At 35.7% G+C, this 21,457-nt stretch overlaps 1 protein-coding gene across 4 annotated transcripts in view; it reads right to left on the bottom strand.

Moving 5' to 3' along the window:
- Window positions 1–21,457, bottom strand: part of ZNF521 (zinc finger protein 521) — a 263,268-nt gene that overhangs the window by 135,001 nt on the left and 106,810 nt on the right. For all 4 annotated transcript variants that reach the window (XM_016120335.2, XM_016120171.2, XM_016120247.2 and 1 more), the window contains one exon: window positions 15,489–18,841. In XM_016120335.2, coding sequence (XP_015975821.1) covers window positions 15,489–18,401 — 2,913 coding nt within the window. In that variant the 5' untranslated portion in view covers window positions 18,402–18,841. The remainder of the gene's footprint in view (window positions 1–15,488; window positions 18,842–21,457) is intronic.

Here is a 21,457-nt window from a genome sequence, read left to right on the forward strand (position 1 = left end):
TGAAGGAGTAGGGACATTTAGTAAGTAGTTTGTCGCAACAGCATTAAATTGCATCATCTGTCCACAGAGATCCAATCCTGAAAGTTGGTAGTACGGTTTACAACCCCACCATAAACCTGGAGAAAGTTCCGTGAGGGAGGAAAAACATTTTAAAATCCATTAAGAAATATTTTCTTAAGTATATAACTTCTGCCATAAAAGCAAGGTGACAATGTAGATAGGTTTGTTAACTCTTTATGAGTGCTGGTACCATTTACTAGGGACTTGTCATAAATATCGAAAGAATAACACAGAGAGGAGTTCTATCTAATGTTAAATCATAAAAGGTTCCTTTTGATTTTCTTATAATTTATTATACGTTAGGTCAGAATTATTTTAATAAAACTGATATATCCCCTCGAGAACTATAAACTCTTTAAAGGTCGGCAGAGGGCTCTGTCTTATCCACCTTGCATTTTTATAATTTATAACAAAATTATTTACTCACAATAAACTAGTACGTGAATGATTCATACCTGCTCATTGTAAAATAAAAATTTTTGCTTTCTCTCATTTCTCTGGATGAAGGCTTCTGTGGAGTACATTTATTCTTTTGTTTATATTCCTAATCTATCCTTCCAGCTAGTCTCTCAAAGGAACTTTTCGTGCTATGGCAATTTGATGTCTCATCTATGAAATGAATTCTCTTCTAAGTTTGGCAGTTTCAATTACCCTGTATGTGCCCAAACTACCTTGTCCTTTACCACTCTTACCTCTACTGAGATACTTTACCTCATGCCCTCCTACTCCCAACAGTTGTTTGTCTCTCTCCCTGTTTTCATTTTGGGCTCTGCCTTCTCTCATCTATCCCTTCTACTCGAACAGCTTTTCTACTGACGCGTATCAGACTACCCTTCTCTCCTTCTTCACATTGCTTCTAAAACCCCACCTGTTCCACAAAGCTTGTGAGCAATTACACCCACACAACCCTGTGGGTGTTTATTATTATTGTTGCTGTACTCTTCAACTCTAAGACTATTTTTTAGGATAAAGGTGTGTTTCCTTGGCTTTACCTATTATAAAACATACTGTGCAGTTACAATGTATATAAGTGGTAGGGTTCTTTTCAGCCTTTGACTTAACTGAAATTATTTGGATTTTTAAAATTCTTCCTCATTTATCATTCCAAAAACAACTTAAAAAAAAAAAAGAGTAAAATGCCCCCATATTCTTTATATTTTCAGAAGCTTTAGGACAAGCTTATATAGAACATCACGGATTTTAAAAACTGAAAGGGACGAATTCATCTATTTCGGTTTCTTCATCATAGACGATGAAAGTAAGGTCCAGGGAGATAAAGTACTCTTGCCTGAGACTCACAGATAGTTCTAACAAGCCCACAACTCCAGGCTGCCATGAATTTGCCCACATTTGTATGGTAGGGTAGCACATTTACAAAAAGGAATTGCTAACTATTGCCAGGTCGGCTCTCCATGTGCTTCAAAGTTATTGCGACTCCTCTTGGCACCGAATACAGGATCACCTAAGTGCCACCTCTCCATTGATAGTTCTTGCTACTAACTGCTGCCTTTGATGGGGGGGGGGGGGGCTTCTCATTCCTCAGTGTGTACTTTTAGCATAGAATTCACTATATTATATTCAGAGCATCTATTCACATTACATTCCAAGGTTTCCTGTCACTTAAGAAACAATGTCTTCTTTCTCTCTTCAGCTCCGGTACCAAGCACATTGCCTGACAAGGAGCATTTGTGAAGGAGCAAATGAACTATACAGAAGTGAATTGATTTGGGCTTTTTATAAGTATACCCAAGAGTAGGTGTTTTTGGAGAAACGTATTGGAGGAAACCAGATTGCTGCCACTAAACGTACCTACATTCTGCATCACACAACTGGATAAAACCTTCTAGTCCCGGTTCAGATTATCTCAGAACTATTAAAATATAGACCTGAAAAAGGTCTGGATAGTCACTGATAATTTATCTTTTAAAGCTAATATTTTCTGTATAAAAAAGCCCACAAATATAACCTGAAAAAATATGGGGCGCTTTCCCAACAGGGCTCCTGCTCCCTGAGAACAATGCTCCACAGTATAGAACGTGAGGGGGAAAGTGCTAAGAAAAGGATGACAATATCAAATTTGCCCTTTTTTAAAACAGAATTTGTGCAAGGCAAGCACTGTAATTTTTTAGATGTTCTTTAAAATGCCAGGTGATAAATGAGTCATTCTTTTCAACGATACTTTGGAATTTCATGGTTGAATATCTTTACTACACAAGTGAGATACTCCTATGTCTATTCTTGCTAATGGTTCACTATTTGTGGGTATATTTGATTTTTGAAGGGATGAATTCTTTTGCAAAAGAAACATGAAATAATAGCAATATATTTGCCATTATGTGCCCAGTGCCTATGCACGATGCCTGTCATAGGTTTGAAATGAACGAATAAACAAATGAACTAGATGTAAATTAATCTAAACAGTGTAATATGTCTGTTTTGGAAAGATTTAAATTTGGCATAATAAAATAATAATGATCCAGACCCAATTATGGTGCTAAAAGGATCCGCCTTCCATCAAAACGACTTCGATTTTCCAATCCTAGTAAGTATAGACATTAAGCTTAGAAGGCTTCTTGCCGGCTATCTTATTTGGTCATTTAGTTCTCTCTCCTAGCATCCCTTCCACGTCCCTCCCTCCTTTCTTTCTTCTGTTCCTCTCCTACCTTTGTTTTTTTTTTTTTTTTAAAAATGATCTTTATTAAACGTGTGGTCACTATTCATAATTAAATTCTAAATTTCTGAACATTTCTTTATTAAGAGTTTTTATTACGGCTCATTTTTGCTTTCTTACTTGTAAAATACCCAAGATAATCCTTAGATTTCTCTTAAGACGGTTATGTTCAAATCAGACTTTGTCAAGTTAGGTTAATCAGTGCCACTTTGATTTCTTAATCATGGTATATCTTTGTTTTTAAGATCTCTCAGCCGTTGACATATTAGTAATATCTAAGATATAGTATTCTAAAATTAAATTGAGGATTAAATTACAAATTAAATCATCTCATAATTCTAAATTACAAATCCTGTCCAAAAATAAAAACAAAATTTACCACTTTTCTTTCTCCAGAATAGTAAATATATGTGATTGGGTTTTAGGCAAACAAATAGTAGCCCTTTAAAAGTAACGGCCTCTCAAATTGATCATTTGCTTCTAGAACTTAGGAGAAAAGAAAAATGTCTTATTTTGGCAGGCACTTAGTAGGGTTTTCATTTAATTTTTTAAAAATTTTCTTAAATATTATTTCCCCAAGATTTTTTTTTTGCTCCCCTGCTCTCCATTATATGTTTCAATCCAATAGTAAACATTTTCCATTTCCTCTCTATAATTACTTTTCCTACATATACACTCATCTATTTATGTTTTCTTACCTTTTATATTTATTGTACCCTGACACTACCTGTGACCTTAAAGCAAATAAAGTAACCTTTTTATTTTTGTGGTTGTTACACTCTTCATTCCTTGGTTTTCATTGCGTCTAGGTTTGTTTTAATATTTGATCATACTTTTCTATTTCATCAACTTTGTGGAAGTATGATGACTTACTTAGATGCATTCTGACTGAATAATCCACTATTCTCACATTAAAATTATTTGAGATTATAATAAATTAATTGAAAAACTATAAATGTAATGATGTGAATGTACACATAGGGATATCTTAAGACTTAACACAGAGATGTCATGTAAATGACATACCATAGAACAACATTTGTAGGGTGCCTCCTGTTTATCAAGAATTTTCATATATGCACATATCATTTGCTCTTCACAATAACCCTATAAAGTAGGCAGTGTTTGAATTATGCTCATTCTAGCTATGAAGAAACTAAAGCTTAGAAAGAACTAGTTAAGATCATACAGATGGCTCTGTCAACAATGATTTGAACTCATCTTTTTGTTATTGTTAAGTAAAATGTTTTCTTCTGTTATGCTGCATATACTTAAACACTCCATACCCATAAAAGCAGTCTCTACACAACAAAACTTTTCAGACTCAGTTAAAGGCTTGCCTACATCACACAATGTTTAATTCAACAAAATAATTTTTTTACTTCGATATGGGAATTTTTACAGGATTTCATTTCACCTGCCACTCAATGTCTTTATGATGTAAATGCCATAGTATGTTATATATACTTATGAGGAGTCTTATGTTCTATTTATGTACAGTTCTAAGAAACTGTATTACTATTTACTTTTCAGAGAAATGTTTTCTTTCTTTTGCCATTTGTTTTAATCACCAGGTTTCAATTATTTACAGGTATTGACTAAGAACTTACGAAGTGTCAGGAACTCTCCTGAGAAACCTGGAGGACACCTACCTCATCCCGTCTCTCCAGCTCTCTTTGCTCCAGTCTCGCTGACCCCAGCCACAGCCTGGCATGCTCCCGCCTCAGGACTTTGGCTTTGGAAGCTCACTGCAATTTGTTTGCTCTTCACACAGACATCTGCAAAGCTAACGTCTGCCCATTCATTTCCTGTGTCTCCTGAAACACTTTAGTACTTCACTAGTACATCTATTATAGCACATATTCCTTTCTACTTTATATTCTACTTATTGTTATGTATTAATTTTTCCCTAGTAAACAGTAAGCCCTCAGGGGGCGATACTGGGGAGAAAGATATATATTCAAATAACTATGCCCATCCTCTTTACAAATCTGATAGCCTAATGCATTGTACATAGCAGGACATTAATAAATCTGTTATCTTAAATTGAAGTACCAGGCAAGGAATAAACAGCTAATGCTATAGGCTAATGTTTCTCAAAGTGTGAGATATGTACCACCCTACCCATAATGTATAGATACTGCTCCTTCTAATTACAGAGAGGAAAAAAGTCTCACTGAGATGTTAGTATGTTTTTAATACTACTACAACATTTGAAAATTTTACTTTTAACAATAAAACAACAGGTTTCAGGCTCACAAACCTCTGTGAGTATAAAGTATGAGTATGAAGCTAGAATTTTTAAAACATTATTTTATATTAGTTTTGTATTTATCTTCTGTTTATGACAAGAGATACCTATGTGCCCACCTTAGTTTCTTATGTGGTCTTCCCAGACAATCCATTACTCTTGTCTAAATTTGCATTTCTCATATTACTGAGGATTAATATTTTCAGATATTTACTGGATCTTTATGTTTCCTGTTTGTGAAATGCCTGTTCATGCTAATTTCCTGTTTTCTTATTTGATGGTTTGTTTTCTTATTGATTGATTTGCTACATGTGAGAAAACAAAAAACTTTTCCAGATGTGTTATAAATATGTTTTATCATCTTGTAGCTTTTATTTTTCCTCACTTTATAGTAATATTTGGTAAACAGAAGTTATTATTTTTAATGTAGATGAACATATCAATCATTTTATTTGTGATTTTTATTGTCTGGGTCTTATTTGAGAACTTGCTCCCTAATCTAAGGTCATAAAAATATTCTTTTTTATGAAAAGAAAAATATATTGTTTTTAAAAATTATGGTTTTGGACATTTTATACACATTTCATACAAGTGATTTAGGATTCAATTTCATTTTTTATATGGATAATGAATACTCCATCTATTCCCTCATTTATATGCAAAGACAGTCTATTCTGTATTGAGTTTCTGTATATTTGATATCTCTTAGAGAATCTTTTTTTTCTGCAGACTAATACCATATCATCCTAATTACTGCAGATTTATTATAAATTGATTACATAATAGGACAAATCCTCCACTGCCTATTTTTTCCTTCAAGGAGATCTTTGACCTTCCATTCTTTTATACATATCTTAAGTTACAAAGATACATTTAAAAACCTATTGAAATTTTCATTGAGTGGCTATGAATTTATAGATCAAATTAGGGATAACTGACAACTTTATAGTCTTGAGTCGTCTTATCCATGAACAAGTTATATCTGATCAATTATTTAAGTATTTCAAAATATCTTTCAATAATGTTTTATCATTTTCTCCATAAATGTCTTATACATCTTATAAGATTTTTTTGTATCTATTATAAATGGGGTTATTTTACAATTTATGCTTTCTAACTTTTTTTTTGCTGGTGAATAAAAATCTAATTGACATATTAATTGATTTAGTAACAAACAACTTTGCTAAAGCTTTATTCATTATGTCTTTAGATTCTTATTGTTCTATATAAAAACAAAAGACTTCCAAATGAAAGTCTGTTTCTATTCAAATTTAATGCTTTTTTTTAATACTTAAATTTTTATCTTACATTGTTGGTTATATCAACCAGAGGCCTTCCTAGTAATCTTATTATATATAATTGCATTAATTTTTTTTTTTTTGCTAATTGTTATGATTGCTGAAGATATTTTAAATAGTCTCTTTTAGAGTAAGAGAATTCCCACCTATTCCTCATGTTGTAGTTTTTTTCTTTTAATCATAAAAGTATGTTGAATCTAATTTTTTCTGCAACTTAAGATAAACATATAATTGATCTCCTTTAAAGTGTTAATATGGTAAATTTAATTAACTGATTTCCTGAGATTGAGCCCACTTTGCATTCTTGTGTTAAAACTATTTTAATCATAGTATAATATCTTTTTTTTAACATAGTGAATTTTATTTAAAATTTTTAAATGTAAAATCATGAGTAAAGTTGGCCTAAATTTTTCTTTTACTATCATTTTCTGGTTTTGATATCAAGATTACACTGGTCTCATTAAATGGAGTGGTCACTCTTTGTATTTTCTGTCTTAGATTTGGAATTATGTATATGTTCTGTATTTTTTTGTGGGAAGATTTTTAACAATTTATTAAACTCGTTAATGTCTATGAAATCATTCTATTTTTTTTTCTTGAATCAGCTTTGGTAACATACTATTCTAAGACTATTTTCATATAATAAAAATTATCCAGCTATTAGCATAAAGTTATAATATTCTCTCACTCTTTTTTTTGTAAAATTATAATTGAGAAATAATAACACACAAATTATAAACTGCTGTAATCACAAGTGTATTGCTTGATGAAAGTTTACATATGTATATACCAGTGTAACTACCACATAGATCGAGATATGGAACTTTTCTGGCACCTGGAAGAATCCCTTTTGCCCATTCCCAGTTGATATGAACCAAAGGTAACTATTCTGACTTTGATCAGTGTTCCTTATTTTTAAAGTTTATATAAATTGAGTTGTGTCTGGCTCCTTTTTTACATTATGTATATGAGTCATACAGCATGGTATATAGTAGTTATTCATTCTTCTTTACTGCTATATAGCACTCCACTATATGAATGGAATGAATTCATATCTTTATATGAATGTACTTAAACATTTTGATTGTCTTTATCTTGAAGTTTATGTGCGAAAGCAACTATAAATATTCTTGCTCAAAACTGGTAAACATATGCTCTCATTTCTCTTATATATAAATTAAGGAGTAAAATTGATGGGTCATAGAGTAGGCTAATATTAAACTTTAGTATACACTGCCCGACAGTTTTTTTTAAGCAGTTATACAAAATTATACTTCTACTAGCAAAGAGTTCCAATTGTTCTACATTCTTGCAAAATATAATTTTTGCATACATTATTTTAGTCATTCTGACATGTGCAGTTGTTCTCTATATTTTAACTTCTGTTCATATAAAGTTATGAGTCTCTTTTCATTATTAACTTTTATTTTTTAACATCACCAGAAAGCTTGTGAATTTTGTTAGTCTTTTCATAAAACTAACTTTTTCTTTTGTTGGCCTCCTTATTATTTGTTTTCTATTTCATTACTTTCTGCTCTTAGTTTTATTACTTTCTTCCCTTCTACTTTTTATGGGTTTGTTTTGTTGTTCTGTTCCTAATGTCCTTAGTTGAACAGTTTGCTCATTGATATTATGCCTTTTTTATGTTCTAATATGTATTTTTATGTTCTAATAACTTCCTCTTTAAGTACTGCTTTATTTATATCTCAGAGGTTTTGAAATATAGTTATCTTTAAGTTCCAAGTATTTTTAATTTCTATTTTTATGCCCTCATTCTAGGTGTGGTTTCAATTTTAAAGTTTATGAGTTTTTTTTTAAAAAGATATTTTTCATTTATGATGTATTTGTATTATGGTCACAGCATGTTATTTGTGTGAACCTAAATTTTTAAATGTGAGAAATAACATTCTTACTGCAACTATAATCTTAAGTGTATTGCTTGGTGAAATTTTACATATGTGTATACCTTGCCTTGATATGGAAATTTTTATAGGATTTCATCTGCAATTCAATCTTTTTATGATATGAATTGCATGGTATATTACATACTTATGAGGAATATTGTTCTATTTCCTTGCTTTAAGAGAGGAAGAAAGTAAAGGAGACCAGTTAGTCTACAGTGACAAGACTTGGCCTGGAGAGAGGATGCGTTAAATGTGAACAGAAGAGAAAACACCTGGAGAGTGATTGACCCTGAAGGTTAGGAGAATAAGATACAAGAGATCCAAACAAAGTTCCAGACAAGAATAACTAGAAGAAAGATGGAACACTGACAAAAATTGGAGAAAAAGATAAATTATGATTTTATTTGCTCAAAGGGCTAGCAGAATGTCAACTGCTAATGTCAAAATGGGTAGTTGAAAATCTAACACTGGGATTTTAAAAAGAGGTTGAAAGTTGGACAAAAGTGTATATAAATCAGAAAACAGGCTATTTTGGCTTTTTAAAAAGCTTTGGCAAGGTTCACATATCTAGGCTGTTAATTTTCTAGGAATACAAAATACATCTAATAGAAAACTACATCTATATTATGTGGGGAGTGGAACAATGCAGTAATAAAAGACCTAGAAAGTTTTCTATTTTATTTCATCATTCAAAATCATCTTAAGTAGATATTTATTAATCTTCACTTCAACACATTTTCAGCCAAAATGTAAAATGCATAAATAGAATTCTACCCCTACACAGAATGATTCCAAAGTTTTTTGGCCTAGTACTCAAAGGACAAATACCATGTGCAATTCAAGATTCATGGTTGTATACAAAAATGTTCTTATTTTTGAATTCCATATGTTCTAAAATGACACTCTAACCATACGTGAAGCATCAGCAAAACATCCAGAACTGGAAATAAATACAGAAAATCTAGGGATGGCAGTGGCAGCAAACTGAATGTGTGGGGCAAGGATCAATACTAACTAAGCATGGAACTAGGGACAAAAAATGAACACAAGGCGGCTGGTTCCATGTTCCACACCCTGATATTTATGCCAGGGGTCATTAACTCCCTGTTCTAGTACATTGTAGATGCCAAGCCAATATTGAATACAACAACAATAAATCTGAAAGCAGACTAAACTTGGCAAAGCAATTCAGTCTATTTCAAGAACATCTTGAATCTTACAAATTTATTTGGTCATATAAATTTTCTACTTAATTTGAAAATATTGTTTATTTAGAAGGGAACGTAACTCATTATTGCTTTTTTAACTCAGCAAAAATTAGTATCACCAATTTGAAATATAAAACTTTAAAGATTTTTTCAATCTCACATGAAAACTTTTTATCATACAAAACACAACTTGAGTAGGTTCTGAATGGGCACCATATACATTTCCATTTTCAGTATAAGAACCATGAAGACTATTGACTTTAACACACTTAAAACAGAACTGCATATTGAAGATGATTTTTGACTTGTTAGACACTTCAAAGCTTGTAGCTTATTTTAATATTTTTTAGATCAAACCTAACAAGCATCTATCTACTTTTGGGTAAACATCTATAGCTCTATGTATTAGTTACTAGATGTACCTGCATATATACCGAAAGACAGAATATACAATATTTTTGTCACTTTGAAATACTTATACTATGTTCATTTAATCAATTAATATTTACTGAGCCATTATAAATATTTTGGGTGTTCAGAGGTAAGAAAGTGGAAATAAATAAACAACTAAACAAATAAGGATCACTTTTAAAGAAATCCTAAAGAGAAAAACTGCAAAAAGATTTCCAAAGAATGCCCGTCTGACAGATGAGAAAGAGTCAGTGGTGCAGAGAGGCTGGTTCGAAGGAGAAGCCACCCAAGTGAGGAAGCAGCATTATGAAGGCTTGGAAGCTGACCCCACTCAAGAAACCTGGAGGCCAGGAGACCTGGAGGCCAGGAGAATGGGAGGCTGAGCACAGTGAATGCGGAAGAGCCGCCCTGGACAAGGTGAGAGCAGCCAGCCACAGCCACACTGTGCACAGCCTGATGAGAGGTGTGGATTTTATTTCAGTAAAATGGGAAGCTACTGAAGAATTTTAAGTAACTTCATGTAATGTACATGTCTACAAATTTCCATCCAACTGTACCATGAAGAATGAATTAGCAGCAGGCAGAAGATGAAGGGGTGGGATCCAGTAGAAAGCTACTTCAGTATCCAGGCAATAAATGATTCCAGTGTAGACACAATGATGGCATTGGGGATGGAAAGAAGTAAATAGAAAGAAGTGAATGTGAGACTTATTGGAGGTGGAATTAAAGTAGTTATTAGAAGATTAGATTTGGGAAGTGAGGGAAAGGCAGGAATCAGGAATGATTCCCAGGTTTCTTGCTTGAATAACTGAGTGTTGTGTGGTTCCCTTTATAAAAATGATGGAAGTCTAGGAAAAAAAAAAAAAATAGACATCAGGAGAGGGAATCAAGATATAAGTTTGTATACATTATGCTTCAGAAATCTAAGAGATACAAATGGTAACTCAACCTGGAACAAAAAGGATAGCTAGGCTAGAAATATAAATTTGAGAATTATTGCATAGAAATAGTTACAGCCATGTGAATAGCTGAGTTGCCTATTGAGAGAGTAGACAGAGAAGAAAAAGAGGGCCAAGGATGAGCTTCGAAGAATTCCTGTAATTTCAGAACAGGAAAAGGAAGGAAAATACCTCATAAGGCAGAAGCAAGAAGAAAAGTACGAGAGAATACCATGAAGTCGGAGACCTGCATGTCAGGGAAAGGGCTGTCCACTCTGCCTAATGCTGTAGACATGATGAAGACAGAAAGGCTTTCTTTGGAACCTGGAGACCACTGACAATCTTGGTAGGAGCAATTACAACTTCTTTGGGAAAGCAGATCTTGACATTAAGTGGGATAATAATAGCAGACTGATATGTGTTCACCATATCTATGACAAAACCTCAATGACAATGAAATAGCATTTGAGTCCAAATGTAGCAAAAGTATGAATAGTAATCCCATAGTTAACACACTGAGAAGAATCACACACATTTATTCAACACCTTCTAGGTTCCAGTCACTGTGTCAGGTGTCCTGCATGAAAAGAGAAAGATGGCCAGCTGTCCTGCCATCCTGCCACGTGTGGAAAAAGGCTCTGGGAGAACCACCAGCCAGGCACAGCTCCATGACACCCATCCACGGAAGCATTATCATAGGTATTTAGGAATATGAGATTGAGTAAATTCTTGCCCGAAAGAATTCATGGGAATAAAAGAGAACTGTAAAGAGATAATTATGAAATGATGACAGTTTTTATATAAGATTTATGATATATTGTATACACAGGGCATTCGAGGGGAAGGGTGACGTTTGTGGTGGGAATTTAGAGTCACAGGAACCTTTCTAGAGTAGTTGATCTCCAAAAGAAGGAAAAGGTGGACAGCCTGTTGGAAGGTAGAGGGCAGTTAGGAGTAGACAGATTATTGGGGTAAAAGGGACAGGACAGGCTTAACGAGACAGATTCACTATGTGGGTTAATTGAAATACTTCTGACTACAGAATATGGTATAAGGAAAGAAGGGAAAAATTTATCAGGAGCCAGAACCTGAAGAGTCTCAAATTTATCTTTAGGATTATTAGGTCATCTTATAGAGATGGAGGTGCAGATCAATTAAAATGTTTCAAATAGAGAGGGTCACGCTATTCATATTTGTGTTTTAGATAGATTGCTCTGGCAGCTATGAGGAGGTGGATTCAAAATGATAAGACTAGAGTCCTAGGGAACAATTAGGAGGATGCTTCAGTAGTTTAGTGAAAGATAACCAGAGATTAAACTTAAAATGTGGTAAGGGGAATCAGAATAAGTAGCAATGTGAACATAACTTATAGGAGTAGGCAGAGGAAAGAAAAGGCTATGGAACATTCAAAAAGATATGATTATAACCAGGAGAAAAGACAGAGGTTCAGTAAAGAGAAAATACCCAATGGTAATAAATAGTTAGCAAACTAAGTTCTCTTTTTAAAAGAAGGCACTGCATCAGTCAATTAGGTCAGTAGAGACCTTAAAGAAATCAGTTGCAGTAAAGTGATGGAAGCAGATCCCTTGCAGTGGGTGGAGGAAGTGAGTGATAAGGGAACATAAGATATCAATAACAAGAGGATTTTATTAAAAGGAGACTTTAGCTGAAGAAAAGTGCCAGTGGAATTATAAAGAGCTGGAACCTAAAGTTAGAGACGTGGATCCTCAGAGCTTTTTGTCTACCACTTACTCACTGTGTCATCTTAGATTTCAATTTACCTGAGCCTGTTCTGTTGTCTGTAAAACAAAGTACCTTAATCAGATGATCTCCACTGTCCCTGCTAGTTCTGATTCTGTGGCATTGTACATGCATCCAGCATGTACCAACACATGTGATCATAAATCATAGTCCAGAAAAATCTAATCTTGTTCTTGACAAAATCTAAGTATCTGGGTTTCATTATCTCCTGTGGTCTTCTTTTCTCTTCAGAAGTCTCAATGCTCAGCAAGAAGAAGAGATGAAAATATCACCTATATCACTAAGACCTTCAATTCTTACCTAACACATCTAAGTCAACAGACACACACGTCATACTTCTTTTTGTGATAAAATTTATTCCCATATGGCATACCTGTCTTTTGGCAAAGATTTAACATAATAACTTTTCTTTTACCTACACTGGTGGAAAAATTACACAGTCCTAATAATGGGAAGGCACAGAAGCTTAATTTGGCTAACAAAAAATGAGAATAAATTAATATTTGTTATGTCTTTTTCTTGCTGACACATTATTTTAGGCTTCTTTTTGTATAACTTTACATATGTTTAAATAACATTTTATGTCAAATCCAAATAATATGGTCTAGTGTACATTTTTAACTATAGAGGGTATCGGAAAGAAAATGGGCATATAAAATTTCATGAAAAAGTATAATGAAAAAAAATGGTAATAGTGATGAAAATTTGAACAAATTCGAATTTTTGAAGCACAAATGAAATTTACTATCTGGTCAATTAAGGGCATTGCTACAAGCTCTTATTAATCACTTTGAATAAGGAGAAATCTTGTGTAGAGAAGCATTTTTTTTTACCCTCAATAACTGTTTTAAAAACACTTAAAATTAAAAAGTACTGTAAAAATACTTTCTATATTATTCTATGGATGTGTACTACGTAGTTAAACTTTATAATTATCATTCAGATTTTATGTATAATTAAAACTTGACCATCACTTAAAGGTTAATTCTCCTAATCAACTCTAACCAAATTAATGTGTACAGACTATTCAAATATCTTCCTTCATCTTTAAAATTTCTCACTTCTAATGGTATATAATATATAAAACAATCTAGAAATATCAGAAAATATAAACTATGAACAGATAAGCAAAAACTGACATGTGCCTTTCCATAAACAATCGACTAAAGAAACAAGAGCTTGGTTCTGCTTAACTTAAATGCATACATACCATCACCATCACCATCACCATCACCATCACAATCACACAATCTCTCTCACACACACACACACACCTTAAATCATGTTTATATAGCATTTTTACATTATAAAACCTCTATATGTTAAGCAGAGTAAATTTTTTTAAAAGAGCAGTTTCCTGCATCAATGTTTTAAAAGAATTCTTGTTCAAATGCATTTTAAAAATTAAACATCTGAGGGATAATTGAAAAAGTCTGACTATGGACTTCTTATAGATGATAGTATGGATTTATTTAATTTCCTTAGCTGACTTAGTTAATTGTCTGGGCTAATGACATTATGGTTAACTAGAAAAATGTCCTTATTCGTAGAAGATATATCTGCAACTTACTTTCATGTGGCTCAAATCTGTAAAAATAATTGCAATGAGAGAGAAATGTGACAAAATATTCATATCTAGTAAATCTGTGATATAGATGCACAAACACACACACACGTGTTCATTTTTTATAAGTATAAAAATTTTTGAAATTAAATGTTGGAAAAAAAATCACTTCATATGATTACAACTACCCATGTTTATTTCAAAAGAAACTATTTGATCTAACACATGAGCTATGAACTATTATCAAAACTATGTTCTTCCAGCTGTCCTCATCAGTTCAAAAGGATTTCATTTATTTAAATGAGAAAAAGGTGCAAATTTACTTGAGGAGGAGAGAAGGGAAAGCAGCTTCAAAATCTGAGACTTTGCCTGTCATACAGATGCCACATTTCATGAGGATGGACTCTGTGTTAGTCTTCTCAGCTCTCCCCTACCAGTTGACTGATGGCTATCTGCAGTGAATTGCAGGGGGGCCTCCAAGAGGGTATGAGTGCAAAGACAAGATAAGGAAAATGCAGTGACCCCAAACTGAAGGGAGATGGATCTCCCTGGGGTTTTCATTTGGATGGATCTCCAGATAGGGGCAGGTAGGGAAGTGAAAAGAGCTATTAGAAACCAGGTGAGAAAGCATAAAGAAATTATAATAAAATGAGCCATCCTCCGCTCCGCTTTAGGGAAGGAGGAGTTATAGAATTAGTTCATTGTAAATGAACCTATTTTTTTTGTATTCATTGTAGCAAAGAAAACATGAAACTACTCTTAAACTAAGGGGGAAAACATCCACATTGATTTTGAAACCCAAGCCCAGAGAGAGAGAGAGTGAAGACGCAGGGATAGTGCCTTTAAAAGGAAAACTGGGCATGTGGTGCTTAATAAACGTAGGGGTTTTTAAAAATCCTGTTGTGAAAAAATATTGTCCTCGTTACCCAAAAGACAAAGAAAAACAGTGAGTGTTCACAACATGGTATTTAAAAGCCACCTCTACCCAATTTGTTCTCCACAAATATATACATTCTTTTTAATTTACTCTACGCCAGCATGTTAGCTAACAATATCTTACTTTTATGTCATTATCTCTCTACCATACACACAAGTCATAGCTGGGGATTTCAACTTGCGGTGAAGCTATGCTGAGATTCCAGATCTCAGTGGTGTTGGCATGAGCGCTGGTCTCTTCAGTCACAGAGAAGACAATATCCTAGGGAGACTGGAATGAGTCCTATTTTGCACCATTCAAGCCAAAATGCTGCTTATCAAGAAACAAGTAATTGCTAGCTAATGGCTATGGGGGGAAAAAACACTGCACTTCAATCTAAGCATCTCCTGGCACATGACAATAAATAAAGCTGAGGAAAGTGTAAACATAAAGTGGGGACGGTTTCTAGAGGAGGTTAAATAGCAAACATTAAAAAGGCAAGTTACCTCATCTGACTGGGAGGGACTGATTCTGGGCATTGGCGAGACTTGTGGAGTTTTCAACTGTGTGCTGTTGCTATCTGGCACGAGCTCTCGGTGGACCGTTTGGATGTGGTTCTGTAGTTCACTCTCAGACTCAAACTTAACGTTGCAGCTAGAGCAGCGAGTCTTCAGTCCCCCTGCCTTGCCTTTACCTTCAATGGCACTCAGACTCTCGTTTTGGCCCAAGCCTGGTCTATTTGTGCCGGGAGCAATGTTGATGCCTGGGCTACTGCTCTTAGTGAGATTCACGCAGCCAGCACATAGACCATATGGCAGGCCATTGATGTCAAGTTTCACCAGATCTTGCTTGGAACGGAATTCTTTGAGGCAAGATGCGCACTTGTACAGTTTCTGGACGTGCTGGCCACGCCCCGTGGTCTGGACTGCGGACCCATTCCCTGTCTTTTGCATATGGAATGTCCCATGAATTTTGAGTTCTAAGGTAGAGGTCACTGTCTGCATGCAGACCACGCAGCGAAATCCCGTCAGGGAGTTCCTCAAGTCAGGATGCATTTGGCAATGCTCTAAAAACTCCTCCTCACTCTGGAGAGGCATCTTGCAAATCCGGCAGTTTCCAGTATCAAGGCTCTTACTATGTGTGACTTTGTGTTCAGTAAGAGTTAAGAGGGAGGGAAACCGCTCTCCACAGATAGGGCACATGTAGTGTTTGACAGGGCCTAGGTGCGTCTGCATGTGTTCACGGAGGCCATTTTCAGAGAAGAAGGTTCGAGAGCACACGTTACACTTGTAATTCCCTTTAATGAGCTCAGCTTTCTTCTTCACGATGGCACTCTCTCCGGGTCTGATGTTGTGATCTCGGAGCTGATGGTTCTGCAGCAGAGTTTCCATAGTGTAGGCGGCCCCACAAATGTCGCACCCGTACATCGGCTCCGAGGTGTCCACATCTTCTTCGCTCCCATCATGACTGTTGTGGGACTCCTGGCTGTTGGCCAGCAAGGTCTGCAGCTCCACCTCCTCCTTCTGCACTTGCTCAGAAGCTCCGTTTGTTCCACAGTTGGGAGTCTTGGTTTCAAACACGCAATGCTTTTCCCGCAGGTGTTTCTCCAGCAAAATGATCGCATGGAAGGCTTTGCTGCAGAACTTGCAGTTGTATTTCTTGCTGTGAGTGGTGATGTGGCACTGAAGCTCCACCTCGGTGCCAAAAGACTCACCACAGAAAATGCACTTGTGTACCTTCCCTTGATTCTCCAGGTGGTTGTGTTTCACATGGAGTTGCAAATCAGTCTCATTGCGGAAGTCCCAGTTGCAAGAGGTGCACCTGTAGACTTTCTTTTCGTTACTGTGCTTCACAGCCAAGTGGAGTTGAATAGAGACTTTTGAGTCAAAAACTTCTTGGCAGAGGGTGCAGCGGAAGAAGACAAAGGTGTGCATGTCCAGTAGGTGTTTCTGAAGGTCATCCACTGATGTGAACTGCTTATCACAACTCTCGCAGATATAATATGTTGAGGTGATCATAAAATGAATGGTAACATGCTTCAGCAAGGATTCTTGGTTGGGGAATTCTTTGTTGCACTGTGGACAGGTCAGTTTTGGAAGCACAGTGTCGAGATGAGTTTTTAGGTGAGTCTGAAAGCTGTCTAGGGACGTGTACTTAGCACCACACTGATTACAGATATATTCTCCCGCTGGACGTGCAGGTGCACCTCCCACTGCCTGCATCATCTTCAAAGATGTCTGCTCTATGGCCACAGGAGACAGGGGGCTCAAGGCCCTGGATTTCTTCCCATTGTGAATATAATTCAGGGCCAAGGGAATGTTTTTATGATTCTCTTTGATATGTTTGTTCAGTTTAAGAACACTATTGAATATTGGAGAATTCGTACAATAGGAACAAGAATAGACTTCTACTACTGGTTCTTTTGGAGTCCCAAGCACTGGAGACCCAAATCGGGAGCCACTGAGATCGCAATGAACCTGTCTTATATGCTCTTCGAGGGAAGAGTCAGTGAGAAACCCCATGTAGCAATGGGGACAAAAGAATGCATTGCTGTCCTTTGCTGCAGGGTTTGCAAATCCGTGAGAACATCGGATGTGTTCCTGAAGAGTGTTGAGGTCGTTGACAACTTCGGAGCAGAAGTTGCACTGGTAGACTATGGCAGGCATGGCAGAAACAATCAGACCTGGGTCCTGAGCTTCATGCACTTGCTTAAGATGTTCATTTAGGTTATAGAGTGAGGGCAACACCTCCAAGCAATACTGACAAATATGGGCCTGTTCTGGCTTATCTAAATGCATAGTTTTCAGGTGAATCTGCAGAACCGCTAGACTCGAAAATAACTGCTTGTTGCAGTAAATACAGCTGTAGGTAACTTTTGCTTGTTTACTTGAGGCAACAGTCATATCAGGGGTTTGTTGAGCAGCCCTCTTCCTCCCTCGACTCTTCGGGATTGGCGGGGCAGCTTCCACCATTGTCGAACTGTCCACTGAAAGGTTGGAATCTGGAGTCGTGCTGGACACAGAGGTATAACCCACTGTGACCAGGGAAGGGCTGTTGCTGTGATTGCACGACTCTGGTTGCTGGTGACTATCCATGTGGCTGTACAGTTCCTCGACTGTGTGGAAACTCTCGGAACAAATGCTGCAAGAATTCTTCTTCTCCCCGCTGTGCATCTGCTCCATGTGGTTCATGAGGGAGGTCTCTTCTACAAAGAGCTCATGGCAGTAGACACACTGGAGGGCTGCTCGGTCCTCGTTTGGGGAACATTCGGGGTGGCACTCCGCAATGTGCTTCTGGAGGTCTTCCGGGAAGTCAAAGCCTTCCTCACACTGACTGCACTTCTGAGTGTCCTTCATCTTCCAGTCCTCCATCCTGGAACCAGACTGGGAACCGTCCTTGTTCCTCTCGTGAACCTGCATGTGCCCGTGTAAAGAACTAGAGGACAGGAACCCACGGCGACAAATGGCACATTTATATGGCTTGTTGGACGTATGAGTCTTTAAGTGAATCTTCAAGTGATCACTTCTGGAGAATGCAGCATCACATTCGCTGCAGTGGTACTTCTTGTCCCCTGTGTGGAGTTTGATATGGCGATCTCGGCTCCGCTTGTGTTTGAACAGCCTACTGCAATAGGTGCATTTGAAAGGCAGTTTGTCGCTGTGACTCTGTTCATGGTGCTTTAGGTAGCTGAGGCGGCTAAACGACTTGTCACAGAATTGGCATGGATATGGGAGTCCAGGGCCACCTTCTTCCTCTCCAAAATCACAACCTTCTCCATGGCTAGGAGAAGTCTGGTCCTTGCTAGAAGGTGAAGAGGCTGGCCAAGAGCAAGTGGGATCATCTTCAACATCCACCCCATCTGCAATGAGAAGAGATGGAACATTTCATTTTACCAGTTGAGAATTCAAGAACAAGTTTACCATTTCGACAAGCACACACAATTGGACCATCTAGAACCATTCAGAAAAAAAAATAAAGGCGAGAATATTTGAACACTTGAACACTTTCACGCCTGAGTTTTTATTCTACATCTACTTTTTACTGCATTGTAAAATATAAAAAGATATTAAATAGTTCTATGTCTAAATTACTCTTTCATTACTTTTTATCATTCTTCCTTAGAAGCAAGGTATATATTACACATTGACAATTTTATTAAAATGCAGATTTTAATATATTTAATGTTTCTTTTGTATTCATTCTAAAATGATTTGCATATTACGTGAGCATCTGAAGAACTAAATGAAAAAGGGAAATATTACAGGAATTATTTAAAATTAATGCAGTCAGCCCAGATGTCTAATATTTAATAAAAAATTCCCTCTGCATTTTGCTTGTTTTTATATAAAAAGGAAATTCTGAAGACCAAAATCTTTTATGGGGTTCTTATTGATACAGAACTTATTGCTTTCCACAAAAAAATATTAAAAAGTAAGCACATGAAAGAAGACAGAAAACACAATAATAATTATGTCTTGTGTAATGAAAGACAACCAGGATTTCTTCAATAACTGAAAGAGTTGAATACCATAGGCCAGAAAAATGGGTTATTAAATGTTAGAAGGGTACTGCTAGATATTACATGTAGCTAGGATCAGCCAGGATCAAGAAAAAATGAGAGTTTCACAAGGGCCAGATTGTAATAGTGTATTTTGTTTGGAAAGTTCAAGAGGTGGCCCACCATTTCTTCCTTTTGCAAAAGCTTCAGCAGCATGAACTTCCTTAGCCAAACAGGACCTGCACTTTGAGGTGAGCAGAGACAAAGCAACTTGTGAAAAACTGGAAACAGGAAAAGTGATAAATGATTATGGTAAATGCTGAAAGATTTATGAGTAACAAAGAGAAGACAAACAAGACTGAAAGCCAGATATAACCTTAGCAAGTTATCCATAAAGTAACACTACTTTATATTAGGTAGGGTTTCAACTGTGTTCTTAACAAATGTGCACTCTTACCTCTGTTGCTTCCTTAACATCCAAGCAGAAAATAAGACCTCAAATAGGTTAAGAAACCTCTTTTTTGCTTTTCAAAACAATTTATCATTCAAGATCAAAAAGAATTGTAAAAGTTTTTCACTCTCCAAAAGAACAAGGTTTTCCATACAGGCAAGTAAAAAGACCATGGAGCTGGTAGGGATAGTGACTGTATTAAAACAATAGGTCCAATTAGAATATTATTAGCATGGTCTAAGAATATTCAAGTAGAATATAATCAAATAAGTGTTTAAATTCTTCAAAGCTAAAGTTCACTAGCAAGCCATATTATCAACATAAAAGTAGAAACTGGCAAGCACTATGTAAACAAATTCCGTGTCTGCTTTCTTTAAGGTAACAAGATTTTACTAGATTATCAACCTCTTGCTTATCCACAGGAAACAGATGAGGATCATTCCTTTCCTGCATCTAGAAACTGATGACAACACCATCTCACTATCAATGCCAGATGGCAACCATCTAACTCTGAGAAAACAACCAAACACCATTCCTGGATTCCTGCCCACTGCAACAAAGCTTTGCAACACAAGTTGGAAACCGCATGATTTTGCAGCCTCATTTATACGAGTCTATGACCCAACATGTTTCCAGAATAAGAAGCAGTCTGATAATTGTGAGTGAGATTTAAATTTAAAGGTGTATTAAAAAGAACATATGCACATGAACTTACCATCCAACATATAGAAAAACAATTTTAAAAACTAAAAAAAAAAAAAATTCTCAGTGACAATTCTAGCTTTCCCCTTAAAAAACCATGTCAACCAAAGCTAAAACAAACTAGAGTTTTATATTTCCCCTAATTGAAAAAAGTACTATTTATTAAATTTTCTCAGTATTCTAGGTCAAATTCTACCACATTTCACATTTATCTTTTAGGATTACATCCTGTTGTTTCACTTAAAAACATTTTCAAACACATCATCTCACTTGCACAGTTAGAGAAAACAGTGAATCAGAATTTGCCATGCATGGAGACTAAAAGAAAATAACTATCGAGTTTGAAAGTTTATCAAGTGAATTTATTATTAAATTGCAGTCTGTGTCCAGGCATTATATATTATTATACAAACGTACAGAGAATTATAGAGCAATAGACCATTATAAATAGTGTGCAATTCCTGACATCATGCTTAAATCAGGCTCTTGTCTGTGGGCCATGCCTGACTGTACCTATTATATAACTGTTCTCTTAAGCTTGTAAATTTCAACTACATGTCAAGTGAGTTGAGGGTTAGGGTCAACTTTTTACTCAAACCTGGATTCAAGTGAATTGGAAGCTTCCTCTTCTCTCTCTCTTGTCTCTATTACTTAGTTTGGACATGGGGAGGACAAAAAAGGAGTGATAATCACAGATGATATGTCTTTGTAACTGGAATACATGGAAATCACCTACAGAATTCATAAGGCTTAGGCTGGGAAATGAAGTAGATTGAGCAGAATTAAAAAGGTCAAGCAGGGAATGCTATTTTTAGAAAAATAAA

This window comes from Rousettus aegyptiacus, unplaced genomic scaffold (assembly GCF_014176215.1).
Source record: "Rousettus aegyptiacus isolate mRouAeg1 unplaced genomic scaffold, mRouAeg1.p scaffold_m13_p_12, whole genome shotgun sequence".
NCBI lineage: Eukaryota > Metazoa > Chordata > Mammalia > Chiroptera > Pteropodidae > Rousettus > Rousettus aegyptiacus.